General features: G+C 49.3%; 1 protein-coding gene across 1 annotated transcript; it reads right to left on the bottom strand.

Annotated features, from left to right (window-relative positions):
- Positions 1-7,600: 7,600 nt before the first annotated feature.
- BROUX77_006860 (uncharacterized protein) lies at positions 7,601-11,366 on the bottom strand (the record flags this gene model as incomplete). Its single annotated transcript, XM_073751891.1, has 2 exons — positions 7,601-7,833; positions 7,895-11,366. 2 exons carry the CDS (start codon positions 11,364-11,366, stop codon positions 7,601-7,603), a joined length of 3,705 nt encoding a protein of 1,234 aa, XP_073603007.1.
- Between the last annotated feature and the right edge of the window lie 626 nt (positions 11,367-11,992).

The raw sequence follows: 11,992 nt of genomic DNA on the forward strand, positions 1-11,992 counted from the left end.
GATGCAAATCCGCTTCTTCCGGCTTCTACTCACTGGTGACTTTACGACCTTGGTTGACTGGCAAGCATATGACTATACCATTCTCCTGCGCTAGCTCGTGATATTGTCACATATATCTGTGGATTGCAGCCGGAGACGATTCTAATCCACATCCCTCCAATACATCCTAGCTGTATACTCAGAGCTAGAGTGGAGTATTCAATAGATACTTCATTTAGTTATACATCTTGTCTTGGATGTTTGCACATACATGAGCAGTGCGCACATAGGAAATACCAACAGGTATGTACATGTAGGCATATATGCCGAAGCTCTATTATGCACCTTCGAGCAGAACTTTTCTAGCGGTGTTACGATGTGGTTGCTAACTGGCAAGTCTTTTCCTAAGCCCCCGTTTACTGTGGGCCTTGTGTTTCGAGATTTGTGTACCTTCCTCAACTCCTCAAGGTTGTGCCCTCGAGATCGGGGTTTTTTTGTACAAATAGGAAGGAGCTCGAGTCCAAGGACTCGGCTCGGGACTTGATTCCAAACAATGACAAACAGCAGTTACCTTGTCCTGGCAACTCAAATGGACTCGAGACAGCACCGCGATAATATTCTTTTTTATTCTATGAGTCTGTCTGCTCCTCTCGCGAGTGGACGGCCAATAAATCTAGTTATTTGGAAAAGTACACTGAGTGGCTAGACTGCCGGCTCACCCGCGGCTAATAACGTGTTGATGGCCTCGATATACACACCAAGATTCACATATTGCATACAAGCTCGTCGCAATGTCGGTACAGATGCACCGTCCCGGAGCTTTTTAGAGCAGTTGTGTGTTAATACCGATCGGGTGTGATTTTACGAGATGATGCAGCTGTCAAAAAAGAAGCAAGCAAGATTAGCCACAGAAACGAAACGGGACGGGGAGGGAAAAAAAAAAAAAAAAAAAAAAAAAAAAGGGGGGGAAGGTACTTGTAAAGAGAGGACATAGCCGATTAAGACACCCGTCCCTAAAGCCCTAAAGTGCGAGAAGAGATCGTCGTGATCGTCACCATGAGCCTCGTTGAAACATCCAAGCTGCCGGCAAACAAGACTTCATACTATTGGTGGAAGTTGGTTTTATCCTTGTTGTGGGTTTGTGCCCGAGGTCTAGCGCAAAACAACTTTTTGTAGATTGCTAGAAATGCTTTGGAGTTGGGGCGTGATGATGTTATGACACCGCCGCCGCTGTTATGCTACAATTTGGACTACACCTACACGCATACATAGTTTCACGATTTTTCTTGCTACATTCTAGACGTCCGAGCCAGTGGCAAGTGAGAAGTTAGCGGGTGTTTAGGCTGTCTGGCAAATTGCGACGTGGCACAGCGCTCAATGACAACGCAAAAGTAAGGCCTTCAAACACCCAAAAGTCTGTTTTCTCTGTTGCCAAAATACCCAGTATCATAAGGCATAAAATTGCAACTTCAATGCTACTACCTGTATGGCCTAGCCATAGTCAAGTCGCTTGCTCGGGTTAATAAGAGGAGTGCGTAAACAAAAGGAAACAAGTTAATGCTTAAGTAACTATGCCTTGAAGGTGTGATTTATGGGACAAGATGAAACCAAAAACAATATGCGAGATGGAATCATGATGCAACACTACAACCGGCTCCACCCAGGAAACAAAAAGAAAAAAAAAAGCTGATGTTGCTTGTTTGCCCAAAGCTAGGAGGTGATCATTAGGGTTGGATTGGGCGCATGCCAGGGTAATCCCTAGATTGCGGGTTTGTTGGCTTGCGACCCAGACTTTATTGAGGGTGATGGGAACTCAACGACAAGGCCAGGTAAAGCTGGAAACGACGGAGGATTGCTACCAGGACCTGGCCGGCTCGGTGTAGATGGGCTGAATGCAGCCGGGCAGGCGGACAGGTGGCGGTACGGTGGTGGTACGGTGGATGTGATGTTTTGTTTCGTTTCTTGCGTGGTATAGGACGGGGGCAGCCCGCTATAGCTAAATCGACAGCCGCAGCCACGACACCCACATGACGACAAGTTTAGGTGTCTATGTACATAGATACACCGATAATTTGTGTTGATGCAAGTATAGCATATGGATTTTCTTGTCTGCTCAAGTAGTCCTCGATCATAGCACCATTAGACATCATCGTATGACACCAGCCAATGCGCGGGCTGTCGCTTTGAATTGGACCCTGTTATTTAGAAGAGGCTTGTCCCATCGTTCATATGTCCCTTTTGGACTACGCATCTCATCTAACCCTTTGCCTTTTTGACGTGTAGCTCATCTTAAAATACGCCGCGTGTAATAACAGCCCTGTCCGGGTGACTCAATCCGCCCTGGGGTTACAGTTTTGTAGTTGTTGACTGGTCGATCACCTGCCAATTACAAGTATAGCACAGTAGCAAATTGAAACAGCTTCACGATGCTGGCGTTGCCGCTTGTGTCGTTTTGGTTCTGTTTTTTCTTCTTTTTTTGCTCTGTGAATTTATGGTTAGTTAGGACCTCATCGTCTATGCCGTAGTTCTTGTTCTTGTTGTTCCTGCGTTCACTGTCTTTAGTGAAGATCTACGACCACCTGAAACGCCGGAATACAACCCCTCCCCCATCCACAGAGGGTGCCGTGGTTTTTGTAGAACGTAAGCGCCACTAAAACAATGTTTCTTCACACTCTTGTCTTATACGCTATGCGCATTATCGTGAAAAGAGCTGCGTAGAAAAGCAGTCGCTGCACCACCAGATGCTCATTTTTCTGTGGTTAACCGCACTTCATTCAGGGAATTCTGCCTTTTTTTTTCCTTGCCGCCCTCGGCCTTGCCCAGATTTGCGCTTATCCCTGACCTATATGTCTATCAGTCATATAACCCGCAACCACCATTCCTGCATCCACACACCAGGACGACCACCGAATTGGGTGGACTGGCTGATGGAACTAGAGTACTGTGCAGGAACACTGCGATCCTAGGACTTCGCAACACAGTTCTGAGAGAGGAAATACGTGCTAGAATCGCAGGATAACCGTTCGTGGGGGGAAACGAGCGACTGGCCCGCCGCAGATCGAAATAGCAAACAGGATACCACACCGCATGAGCGATCGTCGATGCCCAGAAGATTGACCCGATCTCTCAACATGCGGATGTTTGGACGGCAAGCTTTTGCTTCATGTGCAGATTGCCTTACATGCGAAACCTGTGCCTCGCATTATCTGTTCCTGGATTGTTGCAAGTGCGGGTGCGCTCGGTGTTCTCTTGTCTGGCTCTTGTTATACCGTCTAGGGCTGCGGAGATTGGCACAGAAGCATGCCGATCAGCCTCTATTCTCAGGAACAGTTGCTGGCATGGGCTGTTCTGTAGCCGCTGGGCATTGCTGTTTTCCTTTTTGCTCACTGGCATCCGGGGCATAACTCGGCCGAGGTCCTGTAGGAGAAAATCCCTATACCCAAGGAATAAAGAAAATCACATCGATGGCTTTGGCTGTGTCTGTCTGGTTATGGATGGTGGACAATCTCCGCCTGTTCGTCCTCTGAGTTTTCAAGTTGTCTGCCGGCTTGGATTTAACTTGCAGCCGCAGCCGCCGAAAGTCTCCTCTCTCCATTCCCAGATGGGCGATGCTCTTGGCCGCCCAAAGTTCCTTTCTCTCTCTCTTCCTCCGGGGGACCTTACCATTCCTCATCCTGCCTCCAGAAACACTGCATTACTTTGGTATGTGCACCTTGAGTGTATGCCAGAACGCGGCATTGATCTGCGTCTATGGCAAGCTCCTTTAGGCTCACTTTGGCGGTCCCCTTTTTTGGGTGTGGCATGGTCGTTCTCCAGCCTCCTCTTGAGACCGATAGCCACAAATTGTGCTTGTAGGCGGCTGTTCTTTGTGTCGTTGTCAAGCACTGGATGTCTATGCACATCTTTACATACCCCCTTATGCTTGTCCACCGCCTGTAGGCTTGAACTGTTTCTGTCCCTATCGAGCGTCGGAGAGACCAGTGACGGTCGACTGCCGGTGGCCCCAACCCTCTTTGTCCTTTTGTTTGTTTCCCTTTGACTCTTGGCCATTGCGTCGCCTTATGCCATGTACTATAAGTGTTTCCTGCGCCTCTATTCCCCTTCAGATCATCATACGCCCCCATATGCACCCTTCATGTACCTACTCCCATATCCATTTACGTCTATGCATTCTCTTTCTTTCTGCACACTCCTCTCGTGAGTGAAAACCTTTCACTTCCCCACGCCCTCCAATCCCTCCCTTGCTTCCTACTGGCTCTTCTCTTGTCTTCTGACCTTGGAACAGTAACTTGAGTCTCTCTTCCCCTTAGTCTACCCATTTCGTATCGGGCCTCATAGTCACCGCTACTCTTGCCCCCCCTCTCTTTCTCCCCCAGCCCAACTAGAGAAGGCCCTGTTCCTTGCTCCATCTCTTTCTCCCCTTCTATAGTTGTCACTGTTCAACTCTACCGACTCTATTGTCACCTTTCGGCTCTTGTCTCTTGTCTCTTAGTCTTCCAAGGTCTCTTCTCCTTTTGCGTCTTTGTTCCTGCTCATTCTAGCCCCTTGTTGCCTCTCTCTCCCCCCTCTTCGCTGTTACATTGGTCCCGTTGTCCGTTTTTATAGCGTAAGCTGGGCGGGCGCGCTGCATGTTTGTGTGTGTATGTATAATACAGCGTGACTGTACATGTGTGCAAGTACCTTTGTCTGCCACTGTGTGTGTTGATGCCCTTGGCGTTTGAGACTATCTTTACTGTGCGCGCTTTTTTGCTGGTCTTGTGCCTGGCTCACAGCCACGTACTCTCTCTCTCGAGGTTGACTTTGGAGTACGTACACGTTGACAAGTCACAATGGCGTCAGCCAGTGTTCATGAAACTGTATGTGAGAAGGGATAGCTGAGCATGGTGCAGTTACACCCACACTGCGAGCTGCAAAAGGAGAGGTACCTGTAAGAGACGCTGAAGCAAGAATTTTCATGCCCGGCTATCATAGAGCTTGGTCTGAGTTTCTGCCACACCCGTAGATCTTGCGAATCATCAAGAGAATCCGCGGCATCTTGATTCCAGGCCCTGGGGTAGACTTTGGAAAGGTTAATCATTCGAGTCCATCCCGATGGATACTGAGGAACAGACATAATGACGCACAAGCAGTCGCTTATCTCGTGGCAACCGCTTGATTTCTAGGGCCACGGCCGATATGGCCGTGGCTGCGCTGTAGACGAGTACAAGCGACGCGCCGCCTCGTTGTCTAGCGGGCCGACAACTCGTGTGATCCGAAGATCATAACAAGAGAGAGAGCGCGGGCATTTCTGTGTCTGTCTCTCCCTGGGTGTGAGGTCGTCTTCTTCAAAGCTGTCATCCTGTATTTCATTGTAGGCCCAAATAGCGCAAGAGTCGTACGCGATGTCATCTGATCGGCACGTTCACCGTTGGGAGAATGTAGATCTCCAGAGACTTTTTGGAAGTCCATCAAGCCACCCAAAGGTCTCATGCTTGCACTTCACCTTTCTTCACTATACACCGTGTTTTCTTATTTTCGCTGGAATGTCTGTGGCTTCATACCTGTAACACCTTGTCGTTGTCGTGGAATAGAGAGGTCTCTCTCGTACCGTTGTAGTCGGGGATCTCGGCGTTCTTGTTGGAGACACCACACAGACATTGCTGGAGAACTCACCCTCTTTGCTACCATAGGACTATGCCGTCTCGGCATGACCTTCGCTTCAGCCATCATCACATTGGGGAGACTGAACGCTTGGCTCTCGTTCGATGGAGAAATCTACCCCTTTCTGCTTCGGCCACTTAGCCAGCGCCAACCGTGCTTGTGTGGTCCACTAGCTTCATAGTTGTCTCTTTCTTCTGGTCCTCCTTTTCGCCCTATCTACAAGTACCTAGACTCTGATGCTTCTATCGCCACAGCATCACGTCCTCTCCTCCGGCCCTTTGGACCCCGCACACGCCCCCTCAACCTCCTCATCTCCGCCCCTTTAGCCTCATCCTTTGTATCTTTTCACCCAACTAACTATAGGCATGAACCTGATGTCGTGGCTTTATGGTCTTGGTTAGCTGAAAGGCAATCATGCATTGCCCTTCTGGCTCGGCTGCAGTTGTTCGTGGGGCTCGCGAGCAGCAGAGCTGGTCAGACAGCCGTGTGGCCTCAGTAGCCCTTTTTTTTAAACGGGGATAATGTACAGCGAAGAGACTGAGCTGTTATGCAGAGCCCTGCGAATGATGAGAACCATTCTTCCTAAACATTTCCCTTCTTTCTTTAACAAGACATAAACCTGCAGCTGTGTCTTCCTTCTTGGCTACATCTCAGGTAGAACGTACTATATGTCACCGTTAGTAGGAGCTGAGGAGAAGCGAGGAGCGAGGAAGCACACTGGGTACTTTCATACAGTCCACACTACCCGTAGCCGTAAATGGTTCCCGCGAAAGCCCGAGCTTGGGGCCCTATCGGTGGGCATTGCTGTGAGGAGGTCACATCGTGCCAATGCAAGATGACCTTCTCGGCCATGATTGTCTTGAGATCGAGTTCAAAAACAAAGAACCACTTCCTTCTGCAAAGGTACAGTACTAAAAAGGTGACTGAAAGGGCTGGCATCTATCGTTCAAAGATTTTTGCATCACATTGTTCACAATTAGGGGGAAACGACCATTCGGAAAGTTAACGTTACACCAGCGATAGTTCAGGTGGTACAGGGTGTGGTTAGTTATCTAGACCTTCGGGGTTCCATGTGATTTGTTTTCTACTCACTAGTTGAATGTCTTATTTGTTTGAAAGCTCCTGAAAGTTCAGACCGTCAAGAGATAGGCTCATTGAAACAATATTATGAAGGTTACGATTCATGAATTCCTGGTTGACACACAAACACATTCACACATGAAAATATACACAGCATGCGAAAAAAGTAATCCACCGTACAACTATGATTTTCAAGACATTTATTCAGTGAGACACACAAATATGGGCAAGGATGAGGGAAAAGAGGTAATTAAGATCATAAATCTTCAGTAAATAAGCTCTTGATCGCACAAGATGATGGGTTGAAGGTTGCAGAGCACACATCACCCCAATGATCGAGAAAAATAAAAACGTGACGACAGAGAACGAGGAGGATGGGACGGAGAAAAAAAGGGGACTGAAGAAAATCAGAAGTAAAAGTTCAAAGGCCGCCGGGCTCTGCCTGGTATCATATCGCCATTCGCCAGAAGAAAAAAAAGAAAACAGCACAAGCAAAGACGAACAAAAAAGAACAAAGTCGAGAGGGGAGTAGAACAAGGCAACCAAGAAGCACTGTAAAGATGTGTATGTATGTCGATAAGAGGGAATATAACGAAGAGAAGAAGAACCAACAGAACAATATGAAGAATAAAGAAACAAAACGCCCATAAGCCCACGAGTATTTCCCAAGATGAAAAGCCACCAATCCGCTAAAATATGTCTGTATCCGCCATGAAAGAAGGGGGGAGAAGAAGAACTCAATGAAGAGCAGAGAAAAAAAAGGATAAATAGTAATGTAAGAAGAGGAAGAAAGCGAGAGACAGAAAGATAATGCAAAGAGGCTCGCCACCGGAATTTTTGAATTTGTGTTTTTTGTCATGTTTTTCTTGTTGTTTATTGGGAGAATTGTTGCGTGCAACGACTACACCCGAGGAGCATTCAAGGCTCCGCGCTCCAGAAATTCCAGCAGCTGCTGTGGAGGCACACGCTGCAGTCCACTGCCACGGTCAAACATGGCAGTTGGCGCGGGTGTGTAGCCTTCACGCTTCTTGCGGATGTGGTCAAGCAACATGCCGCCAGCCACAATGATGAGTATGAGGCCAAGTGAGATCGCCATACCGATGAGAACGACGAAGACAAGGCGCATGTGGCCACCTGTTGGATAGTCATGTTAGTAACCTGTGATTAGAGGAAGAATGATGGGAAAAAGACATACCGCTTGATTTAAAGAAGCTGTCATGCTGTACAAAGATTCCAGAAATGCTGCCACGGTTGTTTCCACTGGCAATGGATAGCAAGTACGGGTCAAAGCCAGTGCCGTCAAACACCACGGCGGACACGGGGCCAAAGTTGCGAAGGTTAATCGAGCCTGTGATCACAAGCACCTGCTTCTCCTCTAATGTCTCGCTGCTTTCGTGCTTTGTCGTGGTTGCGAAGACTTGTAGGCTGCTAATGACAGACCCAGACTCCATGTCCGTGGGCGCTGTGGATAGCCACTGATCACCGGTCCACTTCATCAAGAATATGCTGCCGTCACTAGTCGAGTAACCGGCAACCCAGATTTGTGAAACGTCGTCGGATCCAGCCGTCATTAGGGAAACGGGGCCAGGTAGAATAGTGTCGCTGTCGGCAAATACATCCCATGAAACACTCTTGGCGTTGTAGATTGCCAGAGACGTGTTGGTGGTTTCATTGACATGGACGGAGCCTCCCACAATAACACTGTTATCGCTGTTCCAGAGCATCGCAAAGACATCGCCCTTGATACTTATACCGGGCTGATTCCATTGAGAGGCAGCAGTATCCCAGATGCAAATGCCAGGGCAAGGCAGAGAACCTGCCTGTGAAAAGGATCCACCAACATATACTTCATCAGACTCGGGACGTACGGAAATGGCGTTGATGGTCATGTTAGTGCCGGTGATGGCAGGAGGCTGGTTGGGAGTAAAGGCACCAGTCGTCAGGTCGTATGATACCAAACCTCCGATGCCCGAGCCGCCCACACTTCCAGTAACACGTCCGCCGGCAAATAGTAGAGTGTCAGTGACAGCGACGGCAGTAAATACTGAGCTGTTGTCGATACCACTACCCAGTCCGCTCATTTCATCGTTATTTTCGCTGTCAATCATGACTAGGTTTTCAACGAAGCTTCCATTGCGGGAGACTGCTGTGAAATGGCCGGCTAGAATGGTCAGGTTGCGGTTACTGGATGAAAAGAAAGTGCCGGCAAGAACACCGGAAGACGGCATTGTTTCCAGGTTGGCGCGCTTGGTCAGATTGGTATTGCTGCTGGACTGACTACTCTGGGTGTTGTTCAAGACGTGAATCGAAAATGTGCCAAGGGTTCCCTCCGTCAACGTAACAGCGCCAGGTGCGCCCAGAGAAGACGAGGTAACTGAGCCGGCAACAAGAGACCCAACATTGGAAACATTGTTCACGGCAGCACTAACAAAGCCGTTGTATAGGGGGAAACCCTCAAGGTTTTGGATCCAGTTCCGTGCCGAAGGTACCCAGACAGCAAGGCCGTCTGCTTCAGTAGAGAGATAGTTGTCGAAAGCAATGCATTGGTTAAAGCTGCCGGTGAAAGCAATGACACGTTCAGTTGTTTTGTTCAACAGGTTGATATCCATTGGAACGACATAGCTGACAGGGCCATTCACACCAGCGCCAAGGGCAGACCAGGACTGAGAGTCGATATCGAAGAGACCAACATTTGTGAGGCCCTGGACGTCTCCATTGGTAGCATTGATGAACGAGCCACCGGCATATAGAGATGAGCCTTCGATATGGGTGGCGACAATATTTCCGCTGACACCTCCGTTGAGAGTCGATACATCGCTAGACGAAATGTTGATAGAAACAATGTTCTTCATAAGCGAGGTGGAGAAGTTTCCTGAAACAAATAGTGTCTCATCCTTAATAGCCAATGAAGACACCTCCGATCCTGTTCCAAATTCAGTACCGAGTTTATTAATTTCGGAAGACTCAAAGTCGGCGAAGTCCACAGTCGAAGCATTGGGGTTGAAATCGTAAAGGCCGTTCAGCCCGCCAGTCGAATTGATCAAGATAAATCCAACGCGCTGAGCCACAAAAGTCTGGCCCTCGACAGACTGGCCGTTGAGAGGCGTAATGGTTACACTAGGGCGAAAGTCGGACTTGCTGCTGTCGACGTAGCCAAAGTATATCTGATCATACTTGTCGTAGTTATTAGTCTGGTACAAAGAGGTCGAGAACGCAACGTCTCCGTCAGAAGTCATGGTGCCAGTGATGTTGACCTGGCCACGGGTAGCACATGTGTTATCCTGGATGCAGCCCGGGGTGTAGATATTCACAGTGTAGTTTCCGGTTTCTCTAATGTCAGGGTAAAAGGTTACGGATGCGTCACTGGAACTAATGGTGCCGTTTAATGAGGTTGAAAGATAGTTAGAATCGCTCTGTCCAGACGACACGGAAGTCCAGGCACCGGAAATAGATGACCTTGACACGGTGTTGGAGGGTATCAGGCAAGTAGGCTCGTTAAAGTCGTTGATGGCATAGGCAGTGATGTCGTCCTGGAACAGCTGGATGCCATTCAGGCCACCACCGGAACCATACCAGTCGGAGATATCGATTCGGAAGCCGTTGAATCCAACTGTGTTGACGAAATGAAAGTCCTGGTATGTTTGGCTAGCATTGTTGCTGAGGGGGCATTCGCTAGTGCATGAGATGTTCTGGCCGGTAGACGAGTCGACGTAGGTCATATTAAGAATACCGTTGAGAGGCAGAGCGGTAAACCTCCATGTCTTCGTGCCACGGCCGTCGCTGTTGGCATTCCATAAGCGTAATTTCGTCGGACGAAAAGTATAACCAAGCTCAGCCTTCCAGAAACCGGCTGTGTTGTCCTCGAGAAGCCAGCCACCACTAGTGGTATCGTTGACGCGGCAAACAATGGACGTCGGGTCGGAGAACTCGCTGTTGCTCGTGGTCGATTCGGCGGTGATGTTAGCAGTGGATAGGTTGATGGCCTGGCCATCGAGTTCGGTCGGTAAGGACGCATTCCCAAGACCAGTGAAACCGCCACCGAAGATGATGTGCTCGTTGGGCGCTTTGACAATGGCGTTCACGGGGCCGTTGAAGCCGGCAAATTCGAGGTTCTTGAAGCCTGACGAGTTGGACCAGGTCAAGGCATTCATGGAATCATTTGTTTTAAAGTTACCGCCGATGTAGACGAGGCCGTTCTCCTCGCATAGGAGAGTGTTGACGCGTCCGTCCAAACCGTCGAGTGTGGTTACAGACCCAGAGCTAGGGTCGAAGAGGGCCAGGCCGTGGGTTTTGTTGCCATCAAGGCTGGTAAAGTCGCCGCCGAGAATAACGGATGAGGAGTCGGATAATTGACACATGGCTCTAACGATGGCATCGACAGTTGATAACGAGGTGAAGACGCCGTTGGGCAGCTGGGCCATGATGGACTCGCTGCCATTTGTGCTGTAGGGGCGCTCATTCTGGCCGGCGTATTCGTAGACTGATATTCCGGAAAAGTCGCCAGTGATGCCGACGCGGCCGAGGAGTGAGAAGTCGATATTTGGTTGTGTGATGGCAGAGAAGTCGAGGGCTGAGGCGAGAGAGAGGATCGAAGCAAGAGAGAAGAGGGATGTCGGAGATGTCATGGCCAGGGCGCGGCTTCGGGGCGACCGCCGTGACCACGGCATTTTTATCGTGGGCTGGCGTCAGTAGAGTTGGTGGTGGCAGGTCGGTCAGAGATTCGAGTCGAGATCCAGTAGAAGAGTAGATGTGAGGGGCGAGGCGCCAGGTGGCGCGCCGAGCAACCACAATGTAGAATCGAGAATAGAAGCGGTCAGATTAGGACAGGCTCAAGCCAAAATGGAAATGGGCGCGCAAAAAGGTAAAAAAAAAAAAAAAAAAGAGGCTAAAAGGAGCGACGAGAATAGAAGAAAAGCGCAGTCGGGTATTTTCGACGACGGACAAACGAATGGCTGCTTGCTGCAGTGGACTGAGGCATGAAGCTGAGCTGGAGGTTGTTTGGTTGCTCAAGGGTGGCAAGATCTGCTGAGATGGCAGAAGAAGACGCAGACAGTCACGTCAGTCAGCAGAGGCGAGGCTTCACTTCACGTCAGAAGCAAGATCACGAACATGTGCACAAAAGAGAAAAAAATCGGAACGCAAAAGCCAACCAGCAACGCAAAACAGACAGCTGCTGAGAACGATGCAGAGAAAGGGGGAGTAGGCCAGCCCAGCGAAATTTCACAGGGCGCTGGGTTTCAAATGGGGCTGAGCGACAGGGGCACCAGGTGCACAAAGCAGCAGAGCAACGGCC

The sequence above is a fragment of the Berkeleyomyces rouxiae genome, assembly GCF_048999995.1.
Source record: "Berkeleyomyces rouxiae strain 22BRR77 chromosome Unknown BrBRR77_ptg000009l, whole genome shotgun sequence".
Lineage (NCBI taxonomy): Eukaryota > Fungi > Ascomycota > Sordariomycetes > Microascales > Ceratocystidaceae > Berkeleyomyces > Berkeleyomyces rouxiae.